The sequence below is a fragment of the Hemiscyllium ocellatum genome, chromosome 44 (genome assembly GCF_020745735.1).
Source record: "Hemiscyllium ocellatum isolate sHemOce1 chromosome 44, sHemOce1.pat.X.cur, whole genome shotgun sequence".
Lineage (NCBI taxonomy): Eukaryota > Metazoa > Chordata > Chondrichthyes > Orectolobiformes > Hemiscylliidae > Hemiscyllium > Hemiscyllium ocellatum.
In genome coordinates, this window is record NC_083444.1 from 1,291,705 (window position 1) to 1,311,866 (window position 20,162).

General features: G+C 51.3%; 1 protein-coding gene across 1 annotated transcript in view; it reads right to left on the reverse strand.

Annotated features, from left to right (window-relative positions):
- Positions 1 to 20,162, reverse strand: part of dnah2 (dynein, axonemal, heavy chain 2) — a 288,980-nt gene that overhangs the window by 35,201 nt on the left and 233,617 nt on the right. Inside the window, exons 66-67 of the mRNA XM_060854787.1 lie at positions 16,528 to 16,594; positions 3,078 to 3,228 (exon numbers count right to left, since the gene is read on the reverse strand). Of these exons, the coding sequence (XP_060710770.1) occupies positions 3,078 to 3,228; positions 16,528 to 16,594 (218 nt within the window). The remainder of the gene's footprint in view (positions 1 to 3,077; positions 3,229 to 16,527; positions 16,595 to 20,162) is intronic.

The following is a 20,162-nucleotide window of genomic DNA, read 5'->3' on the forward strand; positions in this document are numbered from 1 at the left end:
ACCCAGGGAGGGGAGTGACTCTCACTCCCAGAGGCTGGATCAGCTGGGTCCACACTGTAATCCCTGCAGATCTGTCACTCTGCCTGGACCCAGGGAGGGGAGTGACTCTCACTCCCAGAGGCTGGATCAGCTGGGACCTCACTGTAATCCCTGCGGATTTGTCACTCTGCCTCGACTCAGGGAGGGGAGTGACTCTCACTCCCAGAGGCTGGATCAGCTGGGACCTCACTGTAATCCCTGCAGATTTGTCACTGTGGTGAAAGTGAGGTCTGCAGATGCTGGAGATCAGAGCTGAAAATGTGCTGCTGGAAAAGCGCAGCAGGTCGGGCAGCATCCAAGGAGCAGGAGAATCGACGTTTCGGGCATGAGCCCTTCATCAGGAATGAGGAAAGTGTGTCCAGCAGGCTAAGATAAAAGGTAGGGAGGAGGGACTTGGGGGAGGGGCATTGGAAATGCGATAGGTGGAAGGAGGTCAAGGTGAGGGTGATAGGCCGGAGTGGGGTGGGGGCGGAGAGGTCAGGAAGAAGATTGCAGGTTAGGAAGGCGGTGCTGAGTTCGAGGGTTGGGGCTGAGACAAGGTGGGGGGAGGGGAAATGAGGAAACTGGAGAAATCTGAGTTCATCCCTTGTGGTTGGAGGGTTCCCAGGCGGAAGATGAGGCGCTCCTCCTCCAACCGTCGTGTTGTTATGTTCTGACGATGGAGGAGTCCAAGGACCTGCATGTCCTCGGTGGAGTGGGAGGGAGAGTTAAAGTGTTGAGCCACGGGGTGGTTGGGTTGGTTGGTTCGGGCGGCCCGGAGGTGTTCTCTGAAACATTCCGCAAGTAGGCGGCCCGTCTCCCCAATATAGAGGAGGCCACATCGGGTGCAGTGGATGCAGTAAATGATGTGTGTGGAGGTGCAGGTGACTTTGTGGCGGATATGGAAGGATCCCTTGGGGCCTTGGAGGGAAGTGAGTGTGGAGGTGTGGGCGCAAGTTTTACATTTCCTGCGGTTGCAGGGGAAGGTGCCGGGAGTGGAGGTTGGGTTGGTGGGGGGTGTGGACCTGACGAGGGAGTCACGGAGGGAGTGGTCTTTGCGGAACGCTGATAGGGGAGGGGAGGGAAATATATCCCTGGTGGTGGGGTCCGTTTGGAGGTGGCGGAAATGACGGCGGATGATACTCTGTATACGGAGGTTGGTGGGGTGGTAGGTGAGAACCAGTGGGGTTCTGTCCTGGTGGCGGTTGGAGGAGCGGGGCTCAAGGGCGGAGGAGCGGGAAGTGGAGGAGATGCGGTGGAGGGCATCGTCGATCACGTCTGGGGGGAATCTCTGGTCTTTGAAGAAGGAGGCCATCTGGGCTGTGCGGTGTTGGAACTGGTCCTCCTGGGAGCAGATGCGGCGGAGACGAAGGAATTGGGAATATGGGATGGAGTTTTTACAGGGGGCAGGGTGGGAGGAGGTGTAGTCTAGGTAGCTGTGGGAGTCGGTCAGTTTATAGTAAATGTCCGTGTTGATTCACTTATAGTAAATGTGGCCTCCTCTATATATATCGGAAAGACAGGCCGTCTACTTGCGGAATGTTTCAGAGAACACCTCTGGGACACCCGGACCAACCAACCCAACCACCCCGTGGCTCAACACTTTAACTCCCCCTCCCACTCCACCGAGGACATGCAGGTCCTTGGACTCCTCCATCGCCAGACCATAGCAACACGACGGTTGGAGGAGGAGCGCCTCATCTTCCGCCTGGGAACCCTCCAACCACAAGGGATGAACTCAGATTTCTCCAGTTTCCTCATTTCCCCTCCCCCCACCTTGTCTCAGTCAAATCCCTCAAACTCAGCACTGCCCTCCTAACCTGCAATCCTCTTCCTGACCTCTCCGCCCCCACCCCACTCCGGCCTATCACCCTCACCTTGACCTCCTTCCACCTATCACATTTCCAATGTCCCTCCTCCAAGTCCCTCCTCCCTACCTTTTATCTTAGCCTGCTGGACAACACTCTCCTCATTCCTGATGAAGGGCTCATGCCCGAAACGTCGAATCTCCTGTTCCTTGGATGCTGCCTGACCTGCTGCGCTTTTCCAGCAACACATTTTCAGACCTGTCACTGTGCCTGGACCCAGGGAGGGTTGTAAGTCTCACTCCCGGAGGCTGAATCCTCACTGTAATGACCCCAGGCGATGGTACTATAGATAAGTCAGATCCCAGAATGAACTTCTAGCTTGGTAGCTTTATTTTTGTTAATGCAGTGTTTATTCACATGAGGCTGCAGAAGTTCTTTAACAACTGAACATATGTTTAATACATGAAAGAACAGAAATAAAGGAACCAAGCAATATTGATACCGAAAAACACCTTAATGCAAACAGCAAAGTAATGTTTCAAAATGTTTTCGGACTTCAGTTATTATACTGATACTCGGGAACTCTAATATTCTACTTTACTGATTCCTTCCAGTGTCTCACCCAGGGGCTGCAGAGATAACTGTACCATTGTTTTGTGGGCATGAATCTTTCTCAGTTCTGGGGGCTAACGTCTGATGAGGACCTCCATACAATCTCTCCCTGGTTTGGAAACTTCTGAGACTAGAAAGCATTGCAGCTGAAGTGACTGGCTTCCCTGAACTGAACTGTCCTCCTGTTTCTCCTCAAACAAACGGAAAAGGGAATGATTCTGCTCCAAAGTCAGAATAGAATTCGTGGCTTTATTCTGTTGCCTCTGTCTGTCATGAACTCAACTGTATAAACATCTTATCCATTCATACTACCGGCACCTGACTACTCACCTTAGTGATCATTCTCTGACCTTTTAAAACAAGGAACATCACAGAGCTGACCAAATTCCAGCTTGCAATCATGATAATAATGGTGACAGTACAGGGCAGGGAATCAAATCTGGAAGCCTCTCTGTGCTCCTCAATTCACCCCATGGTGACATTTTAAAATTGGCTCATTCATTCTGACTTAGAAACACAGTGGTACACCACGTCATGTTTAGTGTTTAGTCCTTCAGTCCCTCTCCAAACCTTGCTGAGCTGGTGCACTGAGCAGGAACCCTGACCTTGGTCTAGGCTGGGATTCCCGAAAACACTTACCAGCCTTACTGACAGATTTATTGAGAATGGGGGAGAGTGATGGATCCAACTCCTCATGAACATTTTGCAGTAAGACAGGGGATCCAAACTGCACGCCCTTCTCCAGCACACGCATGTAATCAGTCATCTGAAAATCGATCACTTTCAGTCCCTGCAGAAAAATAACCACACGGAGGTCAGTCTGGCAGGAAGGTTTCTTCGAGCTGCTCATTAAATGGTTTTGTTTTCGGGGGTTACAGGACACTGTACCACCCTCAGTCCCAAGGGGGTGACATGCAGCTGAAGCGAGCTCAAACCTGGTAAAACAAACCAGTACGTCAGAGGGGGGTTCCAAGGCCAGTCAGATTGCAGAGAGGTGAAAAGCTGGATCAGCTGGGGATGTTTTCATTAGAACGGAGAAGGATGAGGAGTGACTTAATTGAGGTGTACAACATATTCAGGGACACAGATAGATGGGACATGGGAAGGTCAGTTGTCCCTGGGAGAGCGGTCAATAACACGGATTAAGGTGATTCGAGAGGGGCCATGGGAATAGGGGGTGGAGGGTTAGAGGGGACATGGGAAGGGGGGTGGAATGTTAGAGGGGACATGGGGAGGGGGGGTGGAAGGTTAGAGGGGACATGGTAAGGGGGGTGGAAGATCAGAGGGGACATGGGAAGGGGGGTGGAAGATCAGAGGGGACATGGGAAGGGGGGGTGGAAGGTTACAGGGGACATGGGAAGGGGGGTGGAAGGTCAGAGGGGACATGGGAAGGGGGGTGGAAGATCAGAGGGGACATGGGAAGGGGGGTGGAAGGTTACAGGGGACATGGGAAGGGGGTGGAAGATCAGAGGGGACATGGGAAGGGGGGTGGAAGGTTACAGGGGACATGGGAAGGGGGGGTGGAAGGTTACAGGGGACATGGGAAGGGGGTGGAAGGTCAGAGGGGACATGGGAAGGGGGTGGAAGGTTACAGGGGACATGGGAAGGGGGGGTGGAAGGTCAGAGGGGACATGGGAAGGGGGTGGAAGATCAGAGGGGACATGGGAAGGGGGGTGGAAGATCAGAGGGGACATGGGAAGGGGGGTGGAAGGTTACAGGGGACATGGGAAGGGGGGTGGAAGGTTACAGGGGACATGGGAAGGGGGTGGAAGGTCAGAGGGGACATGGGAAGGGGGTGGAAGGTTACAGGGGACATGGGAAGGGGGTGGAAGGTCAGAGGGGACATGGGAAGGGGGTGGAAGGTTACAGGGGACATGGGAAGGGGGTGGAAGGTCAGAGGGGACATGGGAAGGGGGTGGAAGGTTACAGGGGACATGGGAAGGGGGTGGAAGGTCAGAGGGGACATGGGGGGGGTGGAATGTTGGAGGGGACATGGGGGGGTGGAAGGTTAGAGGGGACATGGGAGGGGGGGTGGAATGTTGGAGGGGACATGGGAGGGGGGGTGGAATGTTGGAGGGGACATGGGGGGGTGGAATGTTGGAGGGGACATGGGAGGGGGGGTGGAATGTTGGAGGGGACATGGGGGGGTGGAATGTTGGAGGGGACATGGGAGGGGGGGTGGAATGTTGGAGGGGACATGGGGGGGTGGAAGGTTAGAGGGGACATGGGAGGGGGGGTGGAATGTTGGAGGGGACATGGGGGGGTGGAATGTTGGAGGGGACATGGGAGGGGGGGTGGAATGTTGGAGGGGACATGGGAAGGGGGGGGTGGAAGGTTAGAGGAGACATGGGGAGGGGGTGGAAGATGGGACGGGCCATGGGAAGGGTTACAGAGCACACAGTCTTGAATTATATGTGTAGAACTGTTCCTATTCCTGAGTTTTACTTCAGAGATGTTGCATTCTTTTTTTGCTGATAAGCCTGTATCTTTCAAACAGTCCCTCACAGACACTGCCATTTGAGGCAAATTGGTGATTGTAAAATTTCAGTTTGAACAAGGAAATCTGAACATCAACATTAGCTTGGCACTGTCTGGCACTTGGCCAGCGTTTAGCTTTGGTTCAAGAAAATCCCCTGCGCTGGGAATATTCTCCTTTACTCTCGAGGTACCTGGCAATTGCCTTCAAGTTGGTGCTGCCAGAAGCTTGAATCGGAGCTGCTGACTTCCAGTCAGCTGTTTTCCACCGATATTAGTGTCATGAGAAAGGAATGTGTGGCAGTCTCTATAGGAGGTAGCCAATTATCCCCAGGTCATTCCACTTTCCAGCATCAGCACAACTCCATCCTTGCTGTGTTTTGGCCAGAGCTTTCTCAGACTGAGCTGCAATCCAGGCTATTCGCCACCAGATGGTGGTGTTTACTGCGGATGGCACACTGTCAGACACCCAGTCGGACTCACGGCCAGTTCCTCAGACAGGACAGAAATGTGTGTTTTGTCTGATTCACTGGGGAAAGAGAGGACACCTTCAGCTTATTCCCCGACAGTGTCAGCTCCACAAGGCCTCAGTATACTGTGTTCAAATACAGAGTGAAGCTTCCTGTATTCCTCAACTCAAAGTAAAGCTCCCTCTACACTGTCCCCCCATCAAACACTCCCAGGGACAGGGACAGCATGGGGTTAGATACAGAGTAAAGCTCCCTCTACACTGTCCCCATCAAACACTCCCAGGGACAGGGACAGCATGGGGTTAGATACAGAGTAAAGCTCCCTCTACACTGTCCCCCATCAAACACTCCCAGGGACAGGGACAGCATGGGGTTAGATACAGAGTAAAGCTCCCTCTACACTGTCCCCCATCAAACACTCCCAGGGACAGGGACAGCATGGGCTTAGATACAGAGTAAAGCTCCCTCTACACTGTCCCCCATCAAACACTCCCAGGGACAGGGACAGCATGGGGTTAGATACAGAGTAAAGCTCCCTCTACACTGTCCCCCATCAAACACTCCCAGGGACAGGGACAGCATGGGCTTAGATACAGAGTAAAGCTCCCTCTACACTGTCCCCCATCAAACACTCCCAGGGACAGGGACAGCATGGGGTTAGATACAGAGTAAAGCTCCCTCTACACTGTCCCCCATCAAACACTCCCAGGGACAGGGACAGCATGGGGTTAGATACAGAGTAAAGCTCCCTCTACACTGTCCCCCATCAAACACTCCCAGGGACAGGGACAGCATGGGGTTAGATACAGAGTAAAGCTCCCTCTACACTGTCCCCCATCAAACACTCCCAGGGACAGGGACAGCATGGGGTTAGATACAGAGTAAAGCTCCCTCTACACTGTCCCCCATCAAACACTCCCAGGGACAGGGACAGCATGGGGTTAGATACAGAGTAAAGCTCCCTCTACACTGTCCCCCAATCAAACACTCCCAGGACAGGGACAGCATAGGGTTAGATACAGAGTAAAGCTCCCTCTACACTGTCCCCCCATCAAACACTCCCAGTGACAGGGACAGCATGGGGTTAGATACAGAGTAAAGCTCCCTCTACACTGTACCCCAATCAAACACTCCCAGGGACAGGGTCAGCAAGGGGTTAGATACAGAGTAAAGCTCCCTCTACACTGTCCCCCCATCAAACACTCCCAGGGACAGCACGGGGTTAGATACAGAGTAAAGCTCCCTCTACACTGTCCCCCATCAAACACTCCCAGGGACAGGAACAGCTCGGGGTTAGATACTGAGTAAAGCTCCCTCTACTCTGTCCCCCACCAAACACTCCCAGGGATAGGGACAGCACGGGGTTAGATACAGAGTAAAGCTCCCTCTACACTGTCCCCCATCAAACACTCCCAGGGACAGGGACAGCACGGGGTTAGATACAGAGTAAAGCTCCCTCTACACTGTCCCCCATCAAACACTCCCAGGGACAGGGACAGCATGGGGTTAGATACAGAGTAAAGCTCCCTCTACACTGTCCCCCATCAAACACTCCCAGGGACAGGGACAGCATGGGCTTAGATACAGAGTAAAGCTCCCTCTACACTGTCCCCCATCAAACACTCCCAGGGACAGGGACAGCATGGGGTTAGATACAGAGTAAAGCTCCCTCTACACTGTCCCCCATCAAACACTCCCAGGGACAGGGACAGCATGGGCTTAGATACAGAGTAAAGCTCCCTCTACACTGTCCCCCATCAAACACTCCCAGGGACAGGGACAGCATGGGGTTAGATACAGAGTAAAGCTCCCTCTACACTGTCCCCCATCAAACACTCCCAGGGACAGGGACAGCATGGGGTTAGATACAGAGTAAAGCTCCCTCTACACTGTCCCCCATCAAACACTCCCAGGGACAGGGACAGCATGGGGTTAGATACAGAGTAAAGCTCCCTCTACACTGTCCCCCATCAAACACTCCCAGGGACAGGGACAGCATGGGGTTAGATACAGAGTAAAGCTCCCTCTACACTGTCCCCCATCAAACACTCCCAGGGACAGGGACAGCATGGGGTTAGATACAGAGTAAAGCTCCCTCTACACTGTCCCCCAATCAAACACTCCCAGGACAGGGACAGCATAGGGTTAGATACAGAGTAAAGCTCCCTCTACACTGTCCCCCCATCAAACACTCCCAGTGACAGGGACAGCATGGGGTTAGATACAGAGTAAAGCTCCCTCTACACTGTACCCCAATCAAACACTCCCAGGGACAGGGTCAGCAAGGGGTTAGATACAGAGTAAAGCTCCCTCTACACTGTCCCCCCATCAAACACTCCCAGGGACAGCACGGGGTTAGATACAGAGTAAAGCTCCCTCTACACTGTCCCCCATCAAACACTCCCAGGGACAGGAACAGCTCGGGGTTAGATACTGAGTAAAGCTCCCTCTACTCTGTCCCCCACCAAACACTCCCAGGGATAGGGACAGCACGGGGTTAGATACAGAGTAAAGCTCCCTCTACACTGTCCCCCATCAAACACTCCCAGGGACAGGGACAGCACGGGGTTAGATACAGAGTAAAGCTCCCTCTACACTGTCCCCCATCAAACACTCCCAGGGACAGGGACAGCATGGGGTTAGATACAGAGTAAAGCTCCCTCTACACTGTCCCCCATCAAACACTCCCAGGGACAGGGACAGCATGGGGTTAGATACAGAGTAAAGCTCCCTCTACACTGTCCCCCATCAAACACTCCCAGGGACAGGGACAGCATGGGGTTAGATACAGAGTAAAGCTCCCTCTACACTGTCCCCCATCAAACACTCCCAGGGACAGGGACAGCATGGGGTTAGATACAGAGTAAAGCTCCCTCTACACTGTCCCCCATCAAACACTCCCAGGGACAGGGACAGCATGGGCTTAGATACAGAGTAAAGCTCCCTCTACACTGTCCCCCATCAAACACTCCCAGGGACAGGGACAGCATGGGCTTAGATACAGAGTAAAGCTCCCTCTACACTGTCCCCCATCAAACACTCCCAGGGACAGGGACAGCATGGGGTTAGATACAGAGTAAAGCTCCCTCTACACTGTCCCCCATCAAACACTCCCAGGGACAGGGACAGCATGGGCTTAGATACAGAGTAAAGCTCCCTCTACACTGTCCCCCATCAAACACTCCCAGGGACAGGGACAGCATGGGCTTAGATACAGAGTAAAGCTCCCTCTACACTGTCCCCCATCAAACACTCCCAGGGACAGGGACAGCATGGGGTTAGATACAGAGTAAAGCTCCCTCTACACTGTCCCCCATCAAACACTCCCAGGGACAGGGACAGCATGGGCTTAGATACAGAGTAAAGCTCCCTCTACACTGTCCCCCATCAAACACTCCCAGGGACAGGGACAGCATGGGCTTAGATACAGAGTAAAGCTCCCTCTACACTGTCCCCCATCAAACACTCCCAGGGACAGGGACAGCATGGGCTTAGATACAGAGTAAAGCTCCCTCTACACTGTCCCCCATCAAACACTCCCAGGGACAGGGACAGCATGGGCTTAGATACAGAGTAAAGCTCCCTCTACACTGTCCCCCATCAAACACTCCCAGGGACAGGGACAGCATGGGGTTAGATACAGAGTAAAGCTCCCTCTACACTGTCCCCCATCAAACACTCCCAGGGACAGGGACAGCATGGGCTTAGATACAGAGTAAAGCTCCCTCTACACTGTCCCCCATCAAACACTCCCAGGGACAGGGACAGCATGGGGTTAGATACAGAGTAAAGCTCCCTCTACACTGTCCCCCATCAAACACTCCCAGGGACAGGGACAGCATGGGGTTAGATACAGAGTAAAGCTCCCTCTACACTGTCCCCCATCAAACACTCCCAGGGACAGGGACAGCATGGGGTTAGATACAGAGTAAAGCTCCCTCTACACTGTCCCCCATCAAACACTCCCAGGGACAGGGACAGCATGGGGTTAGATACAGAGTAAAGCTCCCTCTACACTGTCCCCCATCAAACACTCCCAGGGACAGGGACAGCATGGGGTTAGATACAGAGTAAAGCTCCCTCTACACTGTCCCCCATCAAACACTCCCAGGGACAGGGACAGCATGGGGTTAGATACAGAGTAAAGCTCCCTCTACACTGTCCCCCACCAAACACTCCCAGGGACAGGGACAGCATGGGGTTAGATACAGAGTAAAGCTCCCTCTACACTGTCCCCCATCAAACACTCCCAGGGACAGGGACAGCATGGGGTTAGATACAGAGTAAAGCTCCCTCTACACTGTCCCCCACCAAACACTCCCAGGGACAGGGACAGCATGGGGTTAGATACAGAGTAAAGCTCCCTCTACACTGTCCCCCATCAAACACTCCCAGGGACAGGGACAGCATGGGGTTAGATACAGAGTAAAGCTCCCTCTACACTGTCCCCCCATCAAACACTCCCAGTGACAGGGACAGCATGGGGTTAGATACAGAGTAAAGCTCCCTCTACACTGTACCCCAATCAAACACTCCCAGGGACAGGGTCAGCAAGGGGTTAGATACAGAGTAAAGCTCCCTCTACACTGTCCCCCCATCAAACACTCCCAGGGACAGCACGGGGTTAGATACAGAGTAAAGCTCCCTCTACACTGTCCCCCATCAAACACTCCCAGGGACAGGAACAGCTCGGGGTTAGATACAGAGTAAAGCTCCCTCTACTCTGTCCCCCACCAAACACTCCCAGGGATAGGGACAGCACGGGGTTAGATACAGAGTAAAGCTCCCTCTACACTGTCCCCCAATCAAACCCTCCCAGTACAGGGACAGCACAGGGTTAGATACAGAGTAAAGCTCCCTCTACACTGCCTCCCATCAAACACTCCCAGGGACAGTGACAGCACGGGGTTAGATACAGAGTAAAGCTCCCTCTACACTGTCCCCCCATCAAACACTCCCAGGACAGGGACAGCACGGGGTTAGATACAGAGTAAAGCTCCCTCTACACTGTCCCCCAATCAAACACTCCCAGGACAGGGACAGCACTGGGTTAGATACAGAGTAAAGCTCGCTCTACACTGTCCCCCATCAAATACTCCCAGGGACAGGGACAGCACGGGGTTAGATACAGAGTAAAGCTCCCTCTACACTGTCCCCCATCAAACACTCCCAGGACAGGGACAGCACGGGGTTAGATATAGAGTAAAGCTCCCTCTATACTATCCCCCAATCAAACACTCCCAGGACAGGGACAGCACGGGGTTAGATACAGAGTAAAGCTCCCTCTACACTGTCCCCCATCAAACACTCCCAGGACAGGGACATCACAGGGCTAGATACAGTGTAAAGCTCCCTCTACACTGTTTCCCAATCAAACACTCCCAGGGACAGGAACAGCTCGGGGTTAGATACAGAGTAAAGCTCCCTCTACTCTGTCCCCCCATCAAACACTCCCAGTGACAGGGACAGCATGGGGTTAGATACAGAGTAAAGCTCCCTCTACACTGTACCCCAATCAAACACTCCCAGGGACAGGGTCAGCAAGGGGTTAGATACAGAGTAAAGCTCCCTCTACACTGTCCCCCCATCAAACACTCCCAGGGACAGCACGGGGTTAGATACAGAGTAAAGCTCCCTCTACACTGTCCCCCATCAAACACTCCCAGGGACAGGAACAGCTCGGGGTTAGATACAGAGTAAAGCTCCCTCTACTCTGTCCCCCACCAAACACTCCCAGGGATAGGGACAGCACGGGGTTAGATACAGAGTAAAGCTCCCTCTACACTGTCCCCCAATCAAACCCTCCCAGTACAGGGACAGCACAGGGTTAGATACAGAGTAAAGCTCCCTCTACACTGCCTCCCATCAAACACTCCCAGGGACAGTGACAGCACGGGGTTAGATACAGAGTAAAGCTCCCTCTACACTGTCCCCCCATCAAACACTCCCAGGACAGGGACAGCACGGGGTTAGATACAGAGTAAAGCTCCCTCTACACTGTCCCCCAATCAAACACTCCCAGGACAGGGACAGCACTGGGTTAGATACAGAGTAAAGCTCGCTCTACACTGTCCCCCATCAAATACTCCCAGGGACAGGGACAGCACGGGGTTAGATACAGAGTAAAGCTCCCTCTACACTGTCCCCCATCAAACACTCCCAGGACAGGGACAGCACGGGGTTAGATATAGAGTAAAGCTCCCTCTACACTGTACCCCAATCAAACACTCCCAGGACAGGGACAGCACGGGGTTAGATACAGAGTAAAGCTCCCTCTACACTGTCCCCCATCAAACACTCCCAGGACAGGGACATCACAGGGCTAGATACAGTGTAAAGCTCCCTCTACACTGTTTCCCAATCAAACACTCCCAGGGACAGGAACAGCTCGGGGTTAGATACAGAGTAAAGCTCCCTCTACTCTGTCCTCCATCAAACACTCCCAGGGACAGGGACAGCACGGGGTTAGATACAGAGTAAAGCTCCCTCTACTCTGTCCTCCATCAAACATTCCCAGGACAGGGACAGCACAGGGTTAGATACAGAGTAAAGCTCCCTCTACTCTGTCCTCCATCTAACACTCCCAGGGACAGGGACAGCACGGGGTTAGATAGAGAGTAAAGCTCCCTCTACTCTGTCCTCCATCAAACATTCCCAGGACAGGGACAGCACAGGGTTAGATACAGAGTAAAGCTCCCTCTACTCTGTCCTCCATCTAACACTCCCAGGGACAGGGACAGCACGGGGTTAGATACAGAGTAAAGCTCCCGCTACACTGTCCCCCCATCAAACACTCCCAGGGACAGGGACAGCATGGGGTTAGATACAGAGTAAAGCTCCCTCTACACTGTCCCCCCATCAAACATTCCCAGGACAGATGCAGTTGTGGTTTAGATAGAGCACAAAGCTCCTTTCAAAATGTCCTTGTCAAATGCTCCCAGACATGTGTAACAGTATCTGATCTGTCATCATGGCAATGTCAATGATTACTAGTCCAGAACCCCAGGCTAATGTTCTGGGGTTGATGCCACCATGATGGATGGTCACATTTGAGCTGAATAAATTTCTGAAATGACTACCCAGCCTGATTGCAACTGTGTCATCATCCTTGGTTGTTGTAAAAATTCATTGACGTCCATTAGGGAAGGAAATATGCTGTCCTAACCAGATTTAGCCTCCATGTGACTCTAAATCCACAGCAAGGTGGTTGATGCTGGGGTGGAGAGAGTGGATGGTGAGAGGGGGTGGGGAGAGGGGGTGGAGAGAGGGGGTGGAGAGAGAGGGGGTGGAGAGAGAGGGGGTGGAGAGAGAGGGGGTGGAGAGAGAGGGGGTGGAGAGAGAGGGGGGGGAGAGGGGGTGGGGAGAGGGGGTGGAGAGAGAGGGGGTGGAGAGAGAGGGGGTGGAGAGAGAGGGGGTGGAGAGAGAGGGGGTGGAGAGAGAGGGGGTGGAGAGAGAGGGGGTGGAGAGAGAGGGGGTGGAGAGAGAGGGGGTGGGGAGAGAGGGGGTGGAGAGAGAGAGGGTGGAGAGAGAGGGGGTGGAGAGAGAGGGGGTGGAGAGAGAGGGGGTGGAGAGAGAGGGGGTGGAGAGAGAGGGGGTGGAGAGAGAGGGGGTGGAGAGAGAGGGGGTGGAGAGAGAGGGGGTGGAGAGAGAGAGGGTGGAGAGAGAGGGGGTGGAGAGAGAGGGGGTGGAGAGAGAGAGGGTGGAGAGAGAGGGGGTGGAGAGAGAGGGGGTGGAGAGAGAGAGGGTGGAGAGAGAGGGGGTGGAGAGACAGGGGGTGGAGAGAGAGGGGGTGGAGAGAGAGGGGGTGGAGAGAGAGGGGGTGGAGAGAGAGGGGGTGGAGAGAGAGGGTGGAGAGAGAGGGGGGGTGGATAGACAGAGTTAGTAGAGACAGAGTCACGGAGGGTGACAGCATGGAAACAGGCCCTTTGGCCCCATGTGGCCTTACTGCCCAGATTTCACAATGTAATCAAGTCCCATTTGCCTGCGTTTGGTCCATATCCCTCCATACCTATCGCATCCATGTCCCTGTCGGAATGTTTGTCGAATGACAAAACTGTACTCACCTCCAGCACTAGCTCTGGCAGCCTGTTCCAGACACTCACCATGCCATGTTCTCGAACCCTTTTGTATCTCTCCTCTCTCACCTTAAACCTATGCCATCTAGTTTTAGACTCCTGTACCATGGGATAAAGCTGTTGGCTAAATATGCCTCTCATGATTTTATAAATCTCTGTACGGTCACTCCTCAGTCTCCCATGCTCCAGGGAAAAAGGTCTCAGCTTACACAGTCTCTCCTTAGAACTCAAACCTTCCAGTTCAGGTAGCATCTTAGTAAATCCTTTCTGCAGTCTTTCTAGTGCAATACTATCCTTCCAATTGGAGGGTGACAGACCTGCCTGCAGTACTCCGAATGTCTCAGACAGCTACAATAACTGCAATGGGCAATAAATGTAGGTACCAGCAATGCCCACGTTCCATGAAAGGTTTTTTAAAATCTCCAGTTTAATTCAGATTAGATGTATATCATGGGAACTTAACAATTTGTGTTTTTTTTAACATTTAATCCTCGTGCATTCTGCCACCCAGTGGCACCTGGATATTAACTCCCATGCGGCTGATTACTGAATTACTGAAATGGATTATTGCAAATGTGTGATAACTTGAGTGATTTGTTTGGAATTTGGGAATGTATTGTTCATTCTATTGCATGTATATAAAAGAATAGCTAAGTTCAGAGTAAATGGTGAGAGACAACAGAGATGTTGCTGCACAATCTCTGCCTGAGTTGCCAGATCCATACTAACTCAGTGAGTCTGCATCCAAACCTCCCTCTGATGATACCCAGGGTAGCCGTGACAATGCCTCTACACACAGCTGAGCCAGGTAATGCAAGCTGTCAGCTCACCACAAATCCTAGTCCTGCCACCATTCTCAGGAGCTCAACAGCAGTTTAGAAGATGTGTTGCTGTGTCCAAGGATGCAGACTCCTATCCCAATGGGTTTATATCGCATGAGGTGTTGGAACTTTCAGCTTCATTTCTGTATTTTCTGCTTGAACTTAAGAAGGTCTGCAATCTGTAATTTTTAACTTTATTTTGTATGTTTTACCCTATACTATAGCGACTGCAATGTTTAACTCCTACTGCCTTGTTCTTATCATTTTGTACCCAGACACTAGGACCGAAGATAGTACCTTGTGTGGAGACATTATACACTTTTCACTCTGCGCCTGTACTTGGTACTTGAGTACACATGACAATAAAATCAAAACCCCAAAATTAGGACATCAAATGTCAAGGGGCAGAAGGGAAGATTGTGTTTTGGCAGCAGAGAGTGACCCTGCAATTTAATCCCAGGATATTGCTGATTGAAGAGTTTAGGATTCATTTCATGATGTAATTAATTCTCATTGATTGCATTTTAATGGAGACATCAGCCTGCCTTTATCAGGTGGTGACACACTTCTGCTCACAAGCTCAGTTTGTGAATTTGTAACAGCACTTAAAATAGACTGTGTGGACTGTTTGTTGCATCATGAAGTTAAAGTAAGTAAATAGATTCTGTTTGCCGTATAATAGATTGTTTGCAGTGAGTCAGGACTGAATGGCCTTGCCACCACCTTGTTTTTAACATCATTCTGTCAAAGAGCCAGTTTTATTTATTTATGCTGTTTAAGAAGGGTGGTAAGGACAAGCCAGGGAACTATAGACCAGGGAGCCTGACCTCGGTGGTGGGCATGTTGTTGGTGGGAATCCTGAGGGACAGGATGTACATGTATTTGGAAAGGCAAGGACTGATTCGGGATAGTCAACATGGCTTTGTGTGTGGGAAATCATGTCTCACAAACTTGATTGAGTTTTTTGAAGACGTAACAAAGAGGATTGATGAGGGCAGAGCAGTAGATGTGATCTATATGGACTTCAGTAAGGTGTTCGACAAGGTTCCCCATGGGAGACTGATTAGCAAGGTTAGATCTCATGGAATACAGGGAGAACTAGCCATTTGGATACAGAACTGGCTCAAAAATAGAAGACAGAGGGTGGTGGTGGAGGGTTGTTTTTCAGACTGGAGGCCTGTGACCAGTGGAGTGTCACAAGGATCGGTGCTGGGTCCTCTACTTTTTGTCATTTACATAAATGATTTGGATGTGAGCATAAGAGGGACAGTTAGTGAGTTTGCAGATGACACCAAAATTGGAGGTGTAGTGGACAGCGAAGAGGGTTCCCTCAGATTACAACAGGATCTGGACCAGATGGGCCAATGGGCTGAGAAGTGGCAGATGGAGTTTAATTTAGATAAATGTGAGGTGCTGCATTTTGGGAAAGCAAATCTTAGCAGGACTTATACACTTAATGGTAAGGTCCTAGGGAGTGTTGCTGAACAAAGAGACCTTGGAGTGCAGGCTCATAGCTCCTTGAAAGTGGAGTCGCAGGTAGATAGGATAGTGAAGAAGGCGTTTGGTGTGCTTTCCTTTATTGGTCAGAGTATTGAGTACAGGAGTTGGGAGGTCATGTTGCAGCTGTACAGGACATTGGTTAGGCCACTGTTGGAATATTGTGTGCAATTCTGGTCTATTGGAAAGATGTTGTGAAACTTGAAAGGGTTCAGAAAAGATTTACAAGGATGTTGCCAGGGTTGGAGGATCTGAGCTACAGAGAGAGACTGAACAGGCTGGGGCTGTTTTCCCTGGAGCGTCGGAGGCTGAGGGGTGACCTTATAGAGGTTTATAAAATCATGAAGGGCATGGATAGGATAAATAGACAAAAGTCTTTTCCCTGGGGTCGGGGAGTCCAGGATTAGAGGGCATAGGTTTAGGGTGAGAGGGGAAAGATATAAAAGAGACCTAAGGGGCAACTTTTTCACCCAGAGGGTGGTACGTGTATGGAATGAGCTGCCAGAGAAAGTGGTGGAGGCTGGTACAATTACAACATTTAAGAGGCATTTGGATGGGTGTATGAATAGGAAGGGTTTGGAGGGATATGGGCCGGGTGCTGGCAGGTGGGACTAGATTGGGTTGGGATATCTGGTTGGCATGGACAGGTTGGACCGAAGGATCTGTTTCCGTGCTGTACATCTCTATGACTCTACAAGTTGCACCAGTGCTCAGATTTCCACAGCAGCTTCTTGATTCATGAACCACATACCTGAGAAGACTCCATGTTCTTGATCCACTTCAGAGCCTGACCCTGGGGATCCACCATCAGAGGCCACCTGGGGAAAGCAAGGACAGGCCAAGCTGGCGATTTGATTCATTTCCATCAGTTCCCAATGATTATAGCTACTCTTTGCCATCACGACCCTTTACACAAAGAAACTGGTTCAAATCTCACTACCTTGCACAAACTGCATTCTGGCTGGCGTTACATGATACAAATTTCTGATTATTGCTGCCATGGTGACAGGTCAGAAACCTGAAGCTCCACCCACTTTTAATTCTGCAGTGGTTTTTTTTAAAAACATAAGTAAGTGAGACAAAACCAGACTGCATGTGTAAATTCAGGGCTGTCTGGCTAAGGGCCCTGGAGGACCCAGGGAATGTCATGCCTGTAAACTGTCAAGGGGATATAAGAGGAAAAGATGAAGCAGAGGCTGGCTCCCGTCTCCCTCCCGACTGAAAGCCACCTCTTGCAGACATCCTTTGCATTTTACCCTCCCAGGAATATACAAACGATGGGGTTGAAAACGGACTGATATTCTGGTCTGTGTGTGCTGGTGGAAGAAGCCGAGCTCATGAACGGAGGTTTGTGTGTTCTGGCCATGTACTGAGAAGGTCACAGTTAAAATACCAGCTGCTCCCAGAGTCCATACACACCAACCAGCAGGCCAACACTGACCTTTCGTTTCAGAGGTCACTACCGTGCACGTCCCCATCAAACACTCCCAGGGACAGGGACAGCACGGGGTTAGATACAGAGTAAAGCTCCCTCTACACTGTCCCCGTCAAACACTCCCAGGGACAGGGACAGCCTGGGTTAGATACAGAGTAAAGCTCTCTCTACACTGTCCCATCAAACACTCCCAGGGACAGGGACAGCACGGGGTTATATACAGAATTAAGCTCCCTCTACACTGTCCCCCCATCAAACACTCCCAGGACAGGGACAGCACGGGGTTAGATACAGAGTAAAGCTCCCTCTACACTGTCCCCCATCAAACATTCCCAGGACAGGGACAGCACAGGGTTAGATACAGAGTAAAGCTCCCTCTACACTGTCCCCCCATCAAACACTCCCAGGACAGGGACAGCACGGGGTTAGATACAGAGTAAAGCTCCCTCTACACTGTCCCCCCATCAAACACTCCCAGGACAGGGACAGCACGGGGTTAGATACAGAGTAAAGCTCCCTCTACACTGTCCCCCCATCAAGCATTCCCAGGGACAGGGACAGGAGAGAATTAGATACAGAGTAAAGCCCAGGCCAGCTACAGGGTTGGCTTTGGTGTTGTGGTATTCTTGCTATGTTGGTAGTTTCCAGACCTAGGCTATGTTCTGGGGATGAGGGTTCAGGTCTAACCACTGCAGACTGTGTTACCTAAATTCAATCAAATCTCAAGTTAAACCGTGAAACCATCTAGTTCCCTCGTGTCTTTTTGGAAATACTCGTGTTGTCCTCACTTGGTCTGGCCTCCATTTGATTACAGACCAAGAGCAATGCGATTGACTCTGGATGGCTCCTGGAAATGGTCATTCAGACTTGTCAGCTACAGGAAAGCCTCAGAAAAAGAGTTAAAGCTGACTAACCCCCTGGCCTTGTCCCAGACACCAGAAACAACGGCAAACCCAGCCGTGCAAACTCCTGGTGAATAATTAAAGAGTTCACTGCAGGGTCAGGTTCCACAAATATCCTTATCCTCAGTGAAGGGGGAGCTTAACACCTCACCTCATAACAGACAAGGTTGGAGTACTCACAGCTATCGTTATCCAGGGGAGCTGAGTGGGTGATCTGGACTTTTCCAGAGACTCCCAGCATCATAAATGCCAGACTTAAGCCTGTCCAATTCACTTCACTTGACATTAACAAGCAGCTGATAACACTGGATACTGCAAAGGCTAGGGGTTACTGAGTCCTGGAGATGGACAGCACGGGAACAGAGCCTTCGGTCCAACCTGTCCATGCTGACCAGATATCCCAACCTAATCTAGTCCCACCTGCCAGCACCCGGCCCATATCCCTCCAAACCCTTCTTATTCATATACCCATCCAGATGCCTCTTAAATGCTGTAATTGTACCAGCCTCCACCACATCCCCTGGCAACTCATTCCATACACGTACAACCCTCTGTGTGAAAATGTTGCTCCTTAGGTCTCTTTTATACCTTTCCCCTCTCACCCTAAACCTATGCCCCTCTAGTTCTGGACTCCCCCACCCCAGGGAAAAGACTTTGCCTATTTACCCTATCCATGCCCGTCATGATTTTATAAACCTCTATAAGGTCACCCCTCAGCCTCCGACGCTCCAGGGAAAACAGCCCCAGCCTGTTCAGCCTCTCCCTGTAGCTCAGACCCTCCAACCCTGGCAACATCCTTGTAAATCTTTTCTGAACCCTTTCAAGTTTCACAACATCTGTCCGATAGCAGGACGACCGAAATTGCACACAATATTCCAGAAGTAGCCGAACCAATGTCCTGTACAGGCACAACATGACCTCCCAACTGCAATACTCAGTGCTCTGACCAATAAAGGAAGGCATACTAAATGCCTTCTTCACTATCCTATCTACCTGCGCTCCAAGGTCTCTTTGTTTAGCAACACTCCCCAGGCCCTTCCTGGCAATATTACTGAAGGTGTGCTCTGGAACATCCTGTGCTTGCCTATTACGGCAACAACATTGGCAGCCAGCCAACAAAATGGGAAATTTCCCACGCTCAACAAAAATGCAGGATCAATCTAAATCGGCCAATTACTCCCGTCACCCTACAACTGCGCATCAGTGAAGTGATGCAGGTCACTTTACTCAGCAATAACCTACTCACTGACACCAGGCTGCGTTCCACTGAGGCCACTGAGCTCCTGACCTTGTTCCAGCCTTGGTTTAAATGTGGTTAAAAGAGGGGAGTTTCAGAGGTGAGGTTGGAGTGACTGCCCATGACATCACGGCTGCATTCGACAGAGGGTGACATTAAGGAACCCAAGCAAAACTGGAACCAATGGGTAATGGGGGGGTAAACTCTCCTCTGGTTGGGGTCATATTTAGCATAAAGGAAGATGGCTGTGGTTGTTGGTGGTCAATCATCTCAGCTCCTGGGACTTGCTGAAGGAACTCGCCAAGCTAGTTTCCTAGACCCAACCATCTTCGGCACTTCATCAAGGACCTCTAGTTAGGTCAGAGGTCGCGATGCTTGCTGATGATTGCACAATGTTCGACCATCATTTGCAACTGCTCAGATACTGACGCAGTCCACGTACAAATGCAGCAAGGCCTAGAGAATATCCAGGCTTGGGTTGACAAGTGGCAAGTAACATTCACGTAGAGTCATACAGTTACACAGCACAAAACTGATCCTTTGGTCCAACCAGCCTATGCCGAATATAACCCCAAACTAAACTGGTCCCACCAGTGTGCTCCTGGCCCATATTCCTCCAAACCTTTCCTAGTCATGTACTTATCCAAATGTCTTTCCTTGACATTCAATGAATCCCCATTATCAACATCCTGGGGGTTACCATTGACCAGAAACTCAATTGGACTTGCCACATAAACAGTGGCTACTAGAGCAAGTCAGAGGCTGGGAATCCTGCAGTGAGTAACTCCCCTCCTGACTCCCCAAAGCTTGTC